General features: G+C 36.8%; 1 protein-coding gene across 1 annotated transcript in view; it reads right to left on the bottom strand.

Annotated features, from left to right (window-relative positions):
- Nucleotides 1–17,538, bottom strand: part of ATP2C1 (ATPase secretory pathway Ca2+ transporting 1) — a 174,694-nt gene that overhangs the window by 18,995 nt on the left and 138,161 nt on the right. The window contains exons 19-25 of the mRNA XM_030329618.1: nt 17,017–17,114; nt 7,689–7,739; nt 6,349–6,515; nt 4,929–4,997; nt 4,181–4,297; nt 2,963–3,110; nt 2,329–2,424 (exon numbers count right to left, since the gene is read on the bottom strand). Of these exons, the coding sequence (XP_030185478.1) occupies nt 2,329–2,424; nt 2,963–3,110; nt 4,181–4,297; nt 4,929–4,997; nt 6,349–6,515; nt 7,689–7,739; nt 17,017–17,114 (746 nt within the window). The remainder of the gene's footprint in view (nt 1–2,328; nt 2,425–2,962; nt 3,111–4,180; nt 4,298–4,928; nt 4,998–6,348; nt 6,516–7,688; nt 7,740–17,016; nt 17,115–17,538) is intronic.

Below are 17,538 nucleotides of genomic sequence, written 5' to 3'. Positions count from 1 at the left end.
CTCTCTCTGTCTCAAAAATAAATAAACGTTAAAAAAAAAAAATTAAAAAAAAAAAAAAAAGAGTCTCTTATGGTTTGCCTCCCTCCCTCTCTACTTTTTTTTTTCCCCCTTCTCCTCCCCCGTGGTCTTCTGTTAAGTTTCTCAGGATCCACATAGAGTGAAAACATCTGGTGTGTCTTTCTCTGTATGACTTATTTCACTTAGCATAACACTCTCCAGTTTCAGGTCTTGATCTCATGGTTCAGGAGATGGAACCCTGCATCGGGCTCTGCACAGACAGTGCAGAGCCTGCTTGTGATTCCCTCTCACACATACACACATTAAAAAAAAAAAAAAAAAAATGCTTCTCTTTATCATGAAAGAGTTTTCTCTAAAAGACTGAAGATTAACAGCAAGACCATAGAAAGAAAAGAAACTTTAGCATTCCAAAATATAAGAAACTTTATTTGTATGATTACTTTGATAAATCATTTTTTAAATTTATTTATTTATTTAAATATTATTTCATTAACATACAGTGCAATATTGGTTTCAGGAGTAGAATTCACTGATTCACCACTTACAGACAACACCCAGTGCTCATCACAACAAAAACCATTTCTATCCATTAAGGTAGATAATCTAAAAGCTTTTTTTTTTTTTTTTTAATGTTTATTTGCTCTTAAGAGAAAGAGAGAGAGAGTGCAAGCAGGGGAGGGCAGAGAGAGAGGGAGACACAGAATCCAAAGCAGGCTCCAGGCTCTGAGCTGTCAGCACAGAGCCCGATGCGGGGCTCAGACCCTCAAATTGCAAGATCATGACCTGGATTGGGGTCAGACACTTAACCGACTGAATCACCCAGGCACCCCCTCTAGAAGTTTAGACCTAATTATGTGTGTACTAAAAATGTAAAACTGCCTTTCATAAAACAAAAAATGTTGTAGCTTATTCAAAACTTAATCTAAATTAATGATAATTCATTACACTTGGAAAGTTCCAGGATGGCAAATAGTAAAAGACGTAACTGAGGATTTATAAGGTATTCTAAAATTGAAATGAATGGTCAGGCCTCAAAATGGAACCAGTTTTCAAAAACAATTATGCTCAAAAGTACTACTAGGTTCTAGCCCATAGCCCATTATTTTCTATCAAAACACTTCAATCAAGAAAAGGCAATCACATCTTAGCATACAACATGGGAAGAGGGGCCCCTGGGTGGCTCAGTCGGTTAAGCATCTGCCCTCGGATCAGGTCATGATCGCCCAGTTTGTGGGTTCGAGCCCCGCATCAGGCTCTGTGCTGACAGCTCAGAGACTGGAGCCTACTTTGGATTCTGTGTCTCCCTCTCTCTGCCCCTCCCCCGCGTGTTTGTGCGCATGGTCTTTCTCAAAAATAAAATAAACATTAAAAAAAAATTTTAAATGGGGGCACCTGGGTGGCTCAGTCGTTGAGCGTTTGACTTCAGACCAGGTCATGATCTCACAGTTTGTGGGTTCGAGCCCCGCATCAGGCTCCGTGCTGACCACGGACAGCTCAGAGCCCGAGGCCTGCTTCAGATTCTGTATCTCCTTCTCTCTCTGCCCCTCCCCTGCTCACGCTTTGTCTCACTGTTTCTCAAAAATAAATAAATGTAAAAAAAATTTTTTTTAATTAAAATTAAAAAAAGATACAACATGGGAAGAAAATCAAATTTAAAATGTCCTAAGCTCTGACACACTGACAGAAGTAATGGGAAAACATTAATATACACAAAATTGTTCTTGTACTTCTAACAACACTTTCTTCTAAAATGAGACTAATACCAGGGTGCCTGGATGGCTCAGTCGGCTAAGCATCTGACTTTGGCTCAGGTCATGATCTTACAGCTAGCTCATGGTTCAAGCCCCGAGGGCTCTGTGCTGACTGTTCAGAGCCCGGAGCCTGCTTAGGATTCTGTCTCCCTCTCTCTCTGCCCCTCGCACTTTGTCTTTCTCTCTCTGTCCCAAAAATAAACATTAAAAACATTTTTTAAATGAGACTAATACCATCTTAACAGAACCCATGAGTTTTGTCTAATACTCTCATCAGATATGTTAACTTGAACCTATCGTAAAACTACAGATAATAAGAGAATAGAAAGAAGAAACACCAAGTGCTGACACCTATGATTTTCTTGGATCTTCTAGTCAAAGTTAAGGCTATCATCGTCTCAAATGCCCCATCCCCATTATGACATGTTTGTGGGTAGACGTATCTGTATCTGGGGCTGTAATCTGTGGTGACAAAATCAGCTAAAACCCCACAATCCTTGCCTACTTACAATTAGTATTCTACCAATTCAATCAGCCAGCTAAGATCACCTAAGCTTACCTGGGATCTGGAACTTAGTGCATTGAACATATCGAAAAATACAAAGCACGTGAATGTCATTGTTGTGTCTCGAGGTGTTATCACATTGTCTCGTAGCTGTCACGAGGAAAAAGAATGATTTTCAGTGGGTGAATTTAATGGACAAATACTGCATGCTTGTAAAAGGTTAATATTTTCTTTGCTTTAAAATGAAAGAGCTGTAGTCTAAGATATAAAACATATAAGCTGGCTATACTTCCTATATGCCATTTAAGAAAGTCACTAAGGAATAGCTGTAATTTAAATAAAGTAAAAAGTCTTCTCACAAACCACGTATTGGATATTAAAACAACTTTCTTTTTTGATGTAATAAAATAGCAGTAAGGACTCAGATTTTCTAGTTTCTCCCCAAATTTTAATATATTAATTTTTGTTGTACTGGTATGTTTCTGCAGATTTAAACTGGTCTAATAAATGAATAAGCAATTCTATTAACCCATAAAGCCTGAAATCAAACTATTTTTAAATGTTTTTGTTATCATGTTTTCCAAAGAGCTCTCTTAACTTTCCAGGCTTCTATGTAAAACACCAAAAAAAGTGAATCCTATCATACAGAATGCATGTTATTAAGGCAGAGCGTATCAAGTAACTATACCTCCCGCCAGAAGACAAACAAAGTCCCACAAACAATGATTATAGATGAAACAAGTATTTTAAGTATCAGGTTTTTGGTCAATATGCTGTCCTTCCAGTTTCGTGGAGGTTTACGAATGACATCTTTATCCACTGGTTCTACTCCAAGGCTTCAAAACAAATAGAAAAGTGAATTACTTCAAAGTTTTAGGTTTTGATTTGTTAGTTTCATAATCCCATTAACCTCAATTATCCAGGAAATGAAATGTTTTCTTATGGAAACAAAATGTTGACCATAAAAACCTTGGCTATAATTACTCAAAAATAACCATGGATTTTATCACTCTTCCTTCTTTTACTCTTGTTTATTTGGCATAGTTTGAAGGGAGATTGATGGTCAAATTTCAAAAAAATTGTCCAACTTCATTTACATATAAATTTACTTATTTCAAATATGGCCTGAAATACTAAGCTACCACGTAAACCCTGAAATACCTTTTCAGGCAAGGAGATTTTAAGTAGGATGACTTATTGTAATGGCTGCTGACATGCATCAGTCAATTATTCTTTCTGCTGGGAAGCAGCATCTAAGGCCCCATTACAGAAGAAAATACTTACATGCTTAAGTCTCAACACTTTCCCAAAGTCTCTAAAATTGACAAAAGAACCCAAGTAGTAACACTAAACTCAGGATTTCTCCATTACATCCCATTCTTAGAGACAAAAGCTTTCTTCCTGAGAACAGGAACTGTACCTATATACCCTGAACTGTTCTCAACTTAAGAATGGGTGGGGCGCCTGGGTGGCACAGTCGGTTAAGCGTCTGACTTCAGCCAGGTCACGATCTCGCGGTCCGTGAGTTCGAGCCCCGCGTCAGGCTCTGGGCTGATGGCTCAGAGCCTGGAGCCTGTTTCCGATTCTGTGTCTCCCTCTCTCTCTGCCCCTCCCCCGTTCATGCTCTGTCTCTCTCTGTCCCAAAAATAAATAAACGTTGAAAAAAAAAAATAAAAAAAAAAAAAAAGAATGGGCATCTAACACAGTGCAAAAGCTCGGTCCATGACATGTCAACAAACACCCAAAGAGAGTAAATGATATATGCACACATCACACAATGTAAAACAAACGTGTTGCTGCATGATAGATTTCCAATCCTATCCATGAATAAAATATTAAAACTTAATCATCAGGATATCACACCTTCCTTGTCTTTCTACTAGCTCATGCATAAAAAAACTCTTACCTCTGAGCTGGAGGTCCATCCATAATTATATTGATCCACAAAATCTGCATGGCATTGAGAGGATTAGGAAAGTTCATTAATGTAGCCAATGAGATTAAAGTTAATGCTGCTATACTCCTGTTGAAAAAAAGTAATTGAAAAAAATCTGTCAGCATAGTATACTTCCTACTACTTTTATAGCACTTCCTTAGCATTTGAAAATCTCATTTTACTACTGCGCTTTTAAAGGAAGTCTGTATATCCAATTACCCTATGCTTCATTCGGGTGTGAATATTCTGAAGCTAAAGTTAAACTTTATTATCCACAGCATTTAAATAAAGGATTTCAAGATGTTTAGATAATAACAAATAGAGGAAGATTTTAAACACTGAGTTCAGAATAGCTGTTACTACAGTATAGTTAACAGTTTCAACAATATTTTGGCAACTATTTTTTGACTACAGAAAAGCCCTTCTACTTTTGGAAAAAGATACCAAGGAAACACACTAAGATTTGACACTGCTTCCTTGGTTATTTCTGGAGCTAGTAAATAAACCACAAAGGTTTATACATTTTGATGATGACTTAGACATCATCTCTTTATCTTGCCATTTTTAATTTTAGGATAGAATTAATTTTCATTTTGGAAAAGTTACATATGAACAACACTCAGAAATAGCCAAAAAGCTTCTAAGCATTCTGCTTGAATTCTACTTGTCACATAATTTATCTATAAGACCCATGGTGACAAACTTCTTATAAACTTACGTGCTCAGTTGGAATCTAACAAAATTTTTAATGTTATTATAAATCCCTTTACCCTCTTCAATTGCAGACCTGAAAGTTAAAAAAAAATAAGTGATAATTATCATACAAAAATAAAGATATATCTACTCTAAAACACCATAGACCTACTTTTGAAAACAAGTTTCCAACTGATATAACACATCCATCATTAAAAAAGAGTCTGTTATTTTCTTCACATATTAAGATTAGAAACAAATATGGAAACATTATTCTGGTAAAGAATTAAAGTCACATCTGTGAAGCTCTACCTGAACTAATTTCATTATACAATATTAAAATTCTTAAAGATATTTCAACATTACAATCATAACACTGTCTTTTTACACAACAGACAATACTACACATTTATAACACTAAAATAATGAGCTTCTTTACCCCTTCAATTTTATTTTTCTTAAAGGTAAAGACGCATGCATGTAAATTAATGTATGTCAGGAATTAAATGGCAATGAAATATATTAGAAATCTAGCACATAAGCTACTATTGTTCCTACATACAATTAGAAATTCTGCTTTAGCAGAATTATATAAAGAATATGGTTTACAAAGATTCATTTAAATTCTCATTTGGTTAAATCTAGGAAAATACATGTTCTTTAAACAACTTCCTGTTCCTTTCAAGATTTTTATACAAGTCTCAGAATGCAAAGAAAAAAAAACCCTATATCCCTATAAAAGCGTGGCAATTCAGAGCTCCCACATGCTCCACTTCAGGCCTCGATGGGTTAATGAAGTACCCTGGACATATAATTAGCATGTGTCACTGAACTGAGGAGGACTCAGGTTATCTAACAGGTGATTATCAAGTAACAAGAGTCAGGGGACCCCCACATGAACATTGTGCAACTGACATTACCAGGTATAACATAAGAATCTTAAATCAATTAGAAACCATGGCTGAAGGAGACAACGCTATTTAAAACATAATCACTTGTATCACTGACAACAGGGACAATTACAGACAGAAGGCAATAGGTATGGATAGAGATTTGATTATTTTAATACTTATTGTAAAGCCACACATATGCATATTTCTAATAGACTGAATTTAAGTAGAATAAAGGCTCCATTAAGGTTTACTGCTGTGCCACTACACTGGTGGCCAGAAAAATGTGACATCTGGCTGGCACTCAATAAATATTTCTTAAATGAGTGACTCTGCCATTTATTATATCCTTTTCATTCCATACAAATAATTTTCTTCGAAACTATACACTAGGCCATAAATAAGATTAATTAATCCTAGTAAAATAGTTCATCCACTGTGCATATATTTAAACAGTGACTATACTAATTCTTTTCCAGTTGAACTGTCTGGAGATGGGTACAGAAAAAGATGGGAAAAGATTCTCTGATGTGCATTCACTGAAACAAAACTTACATTATGGTTTGGAAATCATCATCCACAAGGATCATGTCTGCTGCCTCTTTGCAAACGTCTGTGCCAGTCTGACCCATTGCAACTCCAATGTCTGCAGCCTTCAGAGCAACTGCATCGTTGACTCCATCTCCTGTCATGGCTACAACTGAGCCGTTCTTCTGTAGAGACTGGAGTGGGGGGGGGGGGGATTCTGATAAAAATGTTGCTTCCACAAAGATAAAGGGATAAATAACTCCTATTTTACTCATATAATAAAGACTGGAAACAAGACAGACCACCAATTTTTCAACAACCTTCAATATACGGAGGTGTTAAGATAAAGTTTAGAAAAAGTTTTTATTAATAGTCTCATGTGTGAGAACCATGTCTAAAGTCTGATCTAGAGTTAATTATACAGTGGTTCTCGGGGGCAATTTTGCCTTGTAGGGGACATTTGGCAATGTCTGGAGATATTTTTTACTATCATGACTGGATGCTACTAGCATCTAGAGGGTAGGGGCCAGGGATGCTGCTAAACATCCTACGAGGTACAGGACAGGCCCTCACAACAAAAAATCCAGCCCAAAATGTCAATAGTATGAAGGCTGAGAAACTTTTAACTAATGCAATGGAGGGCTATTGTGATTAAGAACTTAAGCCCTTTAACTAATGGATACTACGTCAGTTGCTTTGTATATATTTACTGATTAATATAAATAACCATAAGTTTTTTTTTTTTTATTTTTTTTTTTTTTTAATTTTTTTTTTCAACGTTTATTTATTTTTGGGACAGAGAGAGACAGAGCATGAATGGGGGAGGGGCAGAGAGAGAGGGAGACACAGAATCGGAAACCAGGCTCCAGGCTCTGAGCCATCAGCCCAGAGCCCGACGCGGGGCTCGAACTCACGGACCGTGAGATCGTGACCTGGCTGAAGTCGGACGCTTAACCGACTGCGCCACCCAGGCGCCCCAACCATAAGTTTTAAAATATTATTCCCTCATAATATCTCCTTTTCTTGCTCTATTTATTCAGTTTCTAAGCAATTACTGCTAATTACACTGGGATGATTTGGCTATGGACTCCTGTCAGAACATACAACTACAATGTCAATGGTTTAAAGAAGGTTGTACTTGCAGATATTTCATTCAAGGTTTCTTCTACATCTTCCTTTGCTAACTACATTCTCTATCAATGCTTCAATTTCAAGCTCTAAAAAAAAAAATAATAATCACCTCTTTTGCTTCACATTACCTTTTACTTTAATGTTCTATCAACATTCCTAGTAATGCAATCATAATGAAAGACAAGAAGTAGCATTTTGGAGATAGCGATAAAACAATTGGATTTTTAGAGACCCACCTTAATAATTTTCATCTTGTGCCTGGGACTAGCTCTGTAAAATACCGCAACCTGTAAAAACACAGGATACACTAAAAATCTTCAATGTTAAGAAATATCAGAATAACTCATGCATTTATGACCCAGATTTTTAAAAATTATCTATTTAAAGTATATTTACTTTGCCACAGAGATCAAGCTTAAGCAATAGGTCGTATCTGTTAAGACACTAATTTGACATGATCATTTCAAACTTTACCAACAGTAGCACCGGAAATACACAATCTAAACAAGTTATCCAATTTAACCCATTATGTTTAAAGTCTGAAGAGAAACAGCCTTATTCTTGAAATGTTTCAGAGACAGAGAAGGAAGAATTCACCTCCATATGTTTCTTCATTACACTGGCAAACAACAAAAATGGCCTTTTCCCTTCGTTCTGTCTTCAGGAAGGATAAAGAACAGCTGCCGTTTTTGCTGTTGTTGTGGTTTTGTTATTGTTGTTGTTTATAAAGTGTCAAGTGTCGGGGAGCCTGGGTGGCTCAGTTGGTTAAGCATCTGACTTCGGCTCAGGTCATGATCTCACGGTTCATGAGATTCAAGCCCCGCATCGAGCTCTGTGCTGACAGCTCAGAGCCTGGAGCCTGCTTTGGATTCTGGGTCTCCCTCTCTCTCTCTCTGCCCCTCCTCTGGTCATGCTCTGCTTCTCTCTCTCAAAAAATAAATAAACACTAAAAAAGTAATAAAAAATAAAGTGTCAAGTATCTGCTCATTCTCCCTCTTCATTTTAATTCTTTAGGTTCTCCTACACTATATCTCCAACAGTTTATATGATCTTATCCCTCCAAACCATGCATTTAATTCCCTTTTCTGATGCCATCTCCTGTTCTCCTCAAACCCCTTCACTGTGCCCCAAAGGCAGACATCAACAACATCCCCTGTATCCTCCACTTTTGCACATTGCTCTAACCTAATTTTGCACACAGCAAAGCCATCCCTACGGTCCTCTCAAAGAGTACCACCAGGAGAGCCTAGACAGGGGTAGGTGTCTTTCATTCCCCCTTTTTTATTCATAAAACCTCAGTTTTGAAGGTCACAGGATACTATACTTCCTACTAACTGCAGGCATTCACTGCTCCAGGTCACTCCCCTATGTTTCACAAAATGTTTTTCAGATTTTTTTTTTTAATGAATACAATGTTGTATTAGTTTCACGTGTACAACACAGTGATTCACAATTCTATACGTTACACAATGCTCACCATAAGAGTAGTTACCATCTATCACTACACATTATTATAACACTATGGACTATGTTCCTTACACTGTACTTCTCATCCCTGTGACTTAATGAACTTCTGCTTCAATGTCACTCTTTCCAACAACACTCTTTCCAACAACACTTAAGTCACGGCGATTTTAATAACTACATAATATACCATTCTTCTCCCTACTGTCCGAGAGGATTAGTTCCTACTAAGTTTTCTCTCCTCATACTTCCAATTTATCACCATCTCCAACCCTAGGCTCCGTTGACAACTTTGCTTCCCACTTCAAAGAAAACAGAATGAGGAAAGAACTTCCGTAATTCCCACCATCCAAAATCTGTATCCAAGCACTATCCTTTCCTTCTCTCCTTTTATTATAGATGAACTAAATATGCTCCTAGCACACGGGTCAAATATTCTACCTTCTGACCTATTTAAAGATCATTGCTCCAGAAATTCTATCCTCTCTTGCATCAAAATCTTTTCCTCACTGATGCATCATTATCATCAGTATACAAACATTTGATTATTTCTTCCATTTAAATAAAAACAAAACCAAAAACTTCCCTTCTTGTTTTGGGCACTACCCTACATTTTCCTCCTTCTTTATAGCAAAACTCCTCTGTACTTGCCATCTCCCATTTCCCCTCTTCTCATGCTCTCCTGACTCCATCCCAGTTGGGCCGCTGCCCCCACCACTGTGCTGAAACCCCTGCTGAAGACTATTAAAGACGACCTGCTTTGCTCACACCAGTGGTCATTTCTTTTCTGACTTACGCTCTCAGCAGCACGCTAACATAGCCGGTAATTCCCTCCTCCTGAGATACTTTCTGCTCTTGGCTTCCATGATCACCCTATAGTCTCCTGGTCTTCCTCCTACCTTTCTGGCTGCCCCTCTTTTGCAGGCTCCTCCGGACCTCCCTGAAGTCTGAATCTTGGAATATTTCAGGACTCAGTTCTTAGATTCCTCTCTACAAAAGGTCTAAGAATCTCCACCTGTCCCTAGGTGATCATATCCAGCCTTAGAGATTTAGATTTTATTTTTATGCATTTTTGTCTTCAGCCCCAGTATCTCTTCTAAAATCCAGACCAGTGAAATTAATCCACCCACCTATTCCAAAGTTCCTTTTGGATGTCTCATCTAAGACTTAAAAATATCACAAACTGAACCCCTGTTATTTCCCAAAATACATGTCCTTCATATCCTCTGCTAATGGCAAGTATATCCTCCTAGTCGCTGCGGCTCAATTCCTCCTCTTCTCTCACATGCCACAAGCAGTTTAACAGCAAATCCTATTGGCTCCATCCTCAAATAAATCCAAACTTCAACCTCCTTACTCTAAACCCATTGCCAATACTCTGGGCCAATATATGAACTGATTTTTTATTTCTGCCCTTGTCTCCTGCAGTCTCTTCTCAACGAAGTGACTGCAGTGAAACTGCTAAAACAGAAGCCAGATCACATCTGTCTTCTGCTCAAAACCCTCCAATGACTTCCTATCTTCCTCAGAATGAAAGCCAAAGCCCATTACTACCTACCCCTTCCTCCTCATTTGTCTTTTTTCACCTAAACTACACCTACTCGGCCTCCACCCTGTTCCTTAAACACACCAGGCACACTTGCCTCAAGGTCTTTGCACGTGTGTTCCCTCGTCTGGAGCGCTCTTTCCTCAGATATTACATGGGCTGCTCCTTTGTCAAGCAGTATCTCGGTAATAAGGTCTTTCCTAGTCATGTTATCTAAAAATTTCAATTTACCTCTTCAATCTTTCCTCTCTCTACTCCCTGCTTTTGTTGGTGCTCCTTAGCACTTATCTGACACAATGTATATATTTACTTATCTTAGACTATAAACTCCCTGAAGGCAGTCCTCTATAAATACATATAAAATGAATAAATCACTGAATTTAGTACCATCAAATAGACTGTACCCAGTTTCTCTCCCAATTTTAATAAAGGTCTAAAACAAACGAGGATTATTTTCTTAGGCAAAAGACTCAATTTAACTGTAACATCACATTACTACTTATGCCTAGGGCCTTTAGATACCATGAATCACATAAATCATATTTGGAGAATATATTTCCTTTTTAAAAAGCTCAAAATCCTTTGGACTCTTTAGTATGTCATTAAAAAGGACTAAAGGACATCTATATTGAAAGTATATTGCTACCTTCTGAGTGACAATTCAATATTACTGCAGAAATTAATCATATAGCACACAGCATTGAAATACAGGAGTATTTAGCAAAGACTGCAGATTTTCCAGAATATTTAAATCAAAGGCTAATTACCACCACTCAGGTTGAACAGAGTAAAATTTTGCCTTTGTTACACTCACTGCACGTCATTTGAACCATCGCAAATCATGCCATTATATCACTGACAATGGCAGCCACGAGGACATGCCAACTGTTGGACTGAAAGCATATTTCTTTTGTACACTAGCAAATTACTTGACGTGCAGCCGGTATACCTACGACCTGATATAAGATTTTAGTATTTCAAAGGTTTGATGGCAACTCAAAAATAAGAGCAGCAGTTTCGAGACCAAGCAGATTTTAATGAAAACTCAGTTGGTGCTTTGCATGTGGTACAGAGTAAAATTTGTTCTTAAAGCACCAGAAGAGCAGATCAATCTTTTAGGTGACTAAAAACACTAAATTTAGTGACTCAAAATTATGGCCTAAAGAAATAAGATTTAAAACAAAACAATATGTAAAGGACTAGAGACTGAGCTACATCACTGTATCACAGAGCTAAGATTAGACTTGGGGGTAACTGAATTTCCTCTATTCATAATCTTTTCACCTTTATATCCGTTTCTCTACTTAACAACAAAAAAAGAATATACAGATTAAAGATAAAGCACACAATAAAATCATGTACCTTGGAAGCAAGAGGGAAAAAGATAGGATGAGGACAGGATGGTAAAAGGACAGTGGAAAAGAAATAGAACTTTGAAAAGGAGCAGGTTTAGGGAATAATTTTTTCTCTTCTCATTGGTCCTTCTTTACAGTGTCATATTTGTGGTTAGCACTCACAGGTTTTTTTTTTTTTTTTTAATGTTTACTTATTTATTTGAGAGAGAGCAAGCAGGGGAGGGGCAGAGAGAGAAGAGAGAGAAGGAATCAAAGAATCCCAAGCAGGCTCCACGTTCAGCACAGAGCCCAATGCAGGGCTCAAACTCACAACCGTGAGGTCATGATCTGAGCAGAAATCAAGAGTTGGATGCTTAACCAGCTGAGCCACCCAGGCACCCCATCACTCACAGTTCTCTTGATCAACATTAACAGACAAGGGTGCTAGGAAAAGGAAGTTAAGAAGAATACAGGAAAATACTAAAGGAGAAATTAATGAAAAATATTCCTGGAATTAAAATAACCTGCTGAAGTTTCCCCAATCTTCCAGGAAAGATATAAAGATACCAGATGCATTGAAGAAAAGAAAAAAAACAAAAACAAAAAACAGGTGACTGAAATAAAATATTTACAACCTACCAAAAACCAAACAGCACACAGACTGGGGATTCTATTACAGGAATTTGATTAATAGTTTTGGTAGTAATACAAATGAAGGTACTGCTATTAAAAAGAACAAAAGAGGATGTCCACTTTTATTGATGGGAAATATAGGACACACTACAAGAAATTGTAAACAAAAAACATTGAGAACTCCTAGATGGACTTTCTAAATAATTAAACAAAATTAGTTTCCATGCTACTCTTTTGTTGGCTCTAGGTTAAAAGGACAGAGTAATGTTAGAAATGAAATATGAGACTGAATTATGGAAAGAGGAAGCTAAAAAACATTTTAGTAAGGAAAAGAATTAATATGATTTAGTACATGTGGGGAAATCTCAGTAAGCTGGCAATTTAGAAGTTTTTTGCTTTTAACACTAATAAAAGAAAAGCCATTCAAACTGGTATGAAGTAAAAGCATTAGACCAAGTATATATGTTGGCTGGAAGAGAGTTCCATAAACGTAAGATGAAATGGGGAAGAAAACAAGTTACAGGATAAGGGCAGTCCACCTAAGTTCAAAGAGCTAAAACAATTCATTAATAGTATTTGCAGAAAAGATTTAGGTATTCAAAAGAAATACCTCGAAGGGAGCTCTGGTATTTATGGAATTCCTCCTTAGAATAGGACAAGGTGAAGCAATTCAATAAGCTTCTCACAAAGCTTAGGTTTTATATTGTTTTAGTCTCTTTGGAATAGCATCAGGGTATCTGCCATAATTAATGCATAAAAACTGTTATCTGGAAAAGACATAATTTGCCCAGGCTGATGGTGTAATTTGTAATTTGCAATTTGCCTCTTCCTTCTCTAAGTACCTTGAAGTTGGTTTCCAGAGTTCATTAGCATTTTTATCAGAGAGCCCAGAGAGTGAACCAAGAAAGCAAATAAAATGAAACTTCAAATCTGTCAATTTCACTACTTGTCACCATCTCTGGGAATAGGTTTGGAAGAAAAGGTTGAACAAAGGTCTAATGGGAAAATGTTTAATTAACTGCAGATTTCACATATATTGACTAATGTACACTCTGTCCCAATACCCCTAGGTAACCTAATACAGAATTTATTCTTTCAGAAATAAATGTCAGGAAGAAACTCACAAAAGGACACTCACGCACGCGCGCGCGCGCACACACACACACACACACACAAAGTCATGTTCAAATATGGAAACAGCTTCCTCACTAAATGTAAAATAAAGCAAACACACACACTGCTCCCAGATGCTCTGAAAACAGCATTCATGAGTAACTAGAGCTTGAGCAAGAGAAAACAAATGAGTAAAAGAGCGCATTTCTACTAGTTACTGTATCTAAAATCTAAGCACAAGTGAGGCTGATGGCCCAGGGACTTAATGCTACTGTAAGAAGCACAGTTTGTGGAAATATAAGCTAAACCTTTTCAGAGGACAATTCACCAATATGTGCTAAGCATTTTATAAATGTGTTGGTCATCAGTCCAATCTTTTCACATGAAGAAATTGATTCTACAGAAATAATCAGAGATAGGCACAAAGTCATGTACAATAATATTTAATGAATCAGTAAGCAACAGATGACAAAGTCAGAAGTCACACAGACCTGGACTCCCAGTCCCAATGCCACTGCTATCACTTATCAGCTCTGAGATTTCAGATTAGTATCCCAAATTCTCTGGGCCTCAGTTTCTTCATCTGTAAAAATGGGTCTGCCCATCTCTTATAAGATGGCTATTAGAAGTAAATATATAATGTATGTAATATATGAATTGCCTGGTACATGGTAAATGGTTGCTTACTCTTATTATCCTTGAAGCATTGTTTACAGTAACAAAAAATAAATGGAAGTTAAAATTTCAACACGAAAATGATTATATAACCATGTATTTGCTGTGTGTTTATACACACATAATATATCCAAGCAAAATACTGTGCACCCATTAAAAGCATGTTTTATAATGATAACTTATGATTACAGAAATGCTGATGTTAAATGAAATGTTCACATTTATGACACTATTAAGTTCCAACCAGGTTTTGTCAAAACACATTTTTTAAAAAACACATGGGTTGGGGCACCTGGGTGGCTCAGTCACTTAAAGCAGCCGACTTCAGCTCAGGTCATGATCTTGCGGTCTAGGAGTTCGAGTCTCATGTAGGGCTCCATGCTGACAGCTCACAGCCTGGAGCCTGCTTTGGATTCTGTGTCTCCCTCTCTCTGCCCCTCCCCTGCTTGCTCCCTATCTCTCTCTCTCTCTCTCTCAAAAATAATAAACATTAAAAAAAAAAAAGACATGGGTTAACTTATTTTATTATTTTGGATGCTCTGCACAACCTTTGAGTATCTGGATTGTTTGCAGGTAATTTCCATTCTAGCTCTTTTCTAGGTTTTCAGTTTTTCTACAATGAACATATACTACTAATGAACAAATTTTCTAATCAGAAAATTGTATTATAAAAAGCTTTGAGTTAAGATGTGGAATTAACTTAAGAAAATTCAGTGTTCTAACTATGTAACTTGCAGTTTTGAGTGTAAAATAAGTGAAGAAGGTAGCACATTTTATTACTGTCAATGAATAAGTAGAATATGCCTAATAAAATAAATGTCAGATGATAAGCACTTATTTTAAAGGATACATAATTACATGTACATAAATAGGTTGAATAACAATGAGGACAAGAAATTCGAACTGTCAAGACCTTAGATGTAATAATGCTGCCTATCCCTTATGGGGCGCTTCCTACAGGACCTGTGTACCCACAAATCAGTCTTTGAAGTCCCCCGGAAAACATTCTAAGATAATAAAATAATCTTACACTTGAAGGCTCTGAAGAAGTTGCCTGTGTTATAGAAGAGGAGATACTTTTCCTATAAACAATTTGTTAGAAAAGCATTACAATCAACGGTAAAAAAGGCATTTCAAAGAAAAAAAGCAGTCTTTTTTTTCCAATTTATTTAAGCTAAAAGAAAAAAGGAGTCTTTTCAACAGATGGTGCTGAATAATTGAACATCCATCTGCAAAAAACTGAACCTTAACCCATTTCTCACAACATACACAAAAATTCAAATTGAATCACAGACCTTAGTGTAAAACCTAAAAATGTAACACTTTTGGAAGAAAATATAGGTAAAAAAAAAAAAATCTTTGTGACACTGGGTTAAGCAGAATATTCTTAGAGAAGACATCAAAATCATGATCCATAAAAGAAAAATAAATTAGACTTCATCAGAATTTGAAACCTCTGCTCTCTGAAAGAGTGCTAAAAGAATAAAAAAATAGGCCACTAGGAAAAAATATTTCAAATCAAATATCTGGTAAAGGACTTGTGTATATAATATAAAAAGAACTCTCAAATTCAGTAAAAAAACAGACACAATTTTTAAAAAAATAGGCAGAGCAGACACTTCACTAAACACGGTATCTAAATGGCAAATAAGCACATGGAAAGATACTCAACATCATTAATTGTGAGGGAAATGCAAATTAAAACCACAAGAAGATACTACTATAAACCTATTAGGATGGGGTGTGGGGGAACTAACAATCCCGTGTGCTAGGAAGGATGCAGAGCAATCAGAACTTGAAAACATTGCTAGTGGGAACGTAAATAATAAAGCCACCTTAGAAAACAACTTGGCAGTTTCTTACAAGGTTAAGCATATACTAACCATGTGACCCAGCAACTACTCTTGCGTATTTATCCATGAGAAATGAAAATTTATTTTCATACAAAAATCTAAACACAAATGTTTATAGTAGCTTTATTAATAATCAACAAAACCTGGAAATAATACAAATGTCTTTAAACCGGGGAACAAGTAACATTCCCCCAAACACTGGTATACTACTCAGCAATTAAAAGAACAAACTATTAATACTCACAACCAACATGGATAAATCTCAAAGCATTATGCTAAATAGAAGAAGAAATTCAAAGCCTCATACTATAGGATTCCATTTTTAGAGTATTGTGGAAAAGGCAAAACTATAGGGACAGAAAACAAATCAGCAGTTGCCAAGTGCTAAAAGTAGAGAGAGGAGTTGACTATAAAAAGGCACAAGCGAATTTGGGAATATAATGGAACCGTTCTATATCTTGATGATTGTGGCTGGTTGCAAGACTGCACGCATTTGCATTTGTCAAAACTTAGAACTGTACATTAAAAAGGGTAAATTCTACTGTATGTAAATGATACCTCAATTTTTCAAAAAAGCATTAAATACTCATGCTACAATTAAATCAAAGGGGTAAGAAATACAAAGTAATGGTCTCTCTCCACTCTGTATTTTTTACATACAATACAACCACTTAACCTTCATAGCACCTTCCTCAGAGGAAAGTTGGTTCCTGCTAAAGTTAACAAATGTGTGCTGGTATTCATAATGATCATAAATAATAAATACTCTCAATACATCATAAATATTCTCAATGATAAGGCTGACTTCAGTGCTAAGATTTAATTTCAGGATGTGGTTCAATAAATTTGGTGGTCCTGTCTCCATTGTTCCCAAACAGTTTCATTAAGATAACAGTAGAAATGTTAACACTTAGAATAAGGTTTTTCCACCTAAAAGGTGGCCTACCTTTGGTACTATCTGTGAAAGCTGCTGGACATCCATTGCATCTATTTCTTCTCCTGAGACTGACTGGGAAGTTTTGGAATACAATCCCAGACGACTAGCTAAAGTAAAATGGGAGAGAAAACATAATTGAACAAATTAGTTTTGCTTGGGGCCCCTGGGGGCTCGGTTCAGCATCCGACTCTTGATTTTGGCTCAGGTCATGGTCCCAGGGCCATGGGCTCAAGCCCATATCAGGCTCCATGCTGAGCATGGAGTTGACTTGGGATTTTCTCTCTCTCCCTCTGCCCCTCTCACCGCCCCCCCCCCACCTCCTGCTCACACTCTTGCGTTCTCTCTGTCTCTAAAACCAAAAACAAAACAAAAAATTAGTCTTGCTTGCTAGGCTACTCAACACAATGCTCACTTAATGTGATTTGTTATCCATTCTCTTTTTAGGTATAAAATGTCTTTGTATCAAGGGGTCATAAGACAAATTACTAGTAAGGCAAACCTATATGAATTAGTAAAAAGTCTGGCATTTTC

This window comes from Lynx canadensis, chromosome C2 (assembly GCF_007474595.2).
Source record: "Lynx canadensis isolate LIC74 chromosome C2, mLynCan4.pri.v2, whole genome shotgun sequence".
NCBI classification, from domain to species: Eukaryota; Metazoa; Chordata; class Mammalia; order Carnivora; family Felidae; genus Lynx; species Lynx canadensis.
This window is presented reverse-complemented; position numbering and strand designations above follow the sequence as displayed.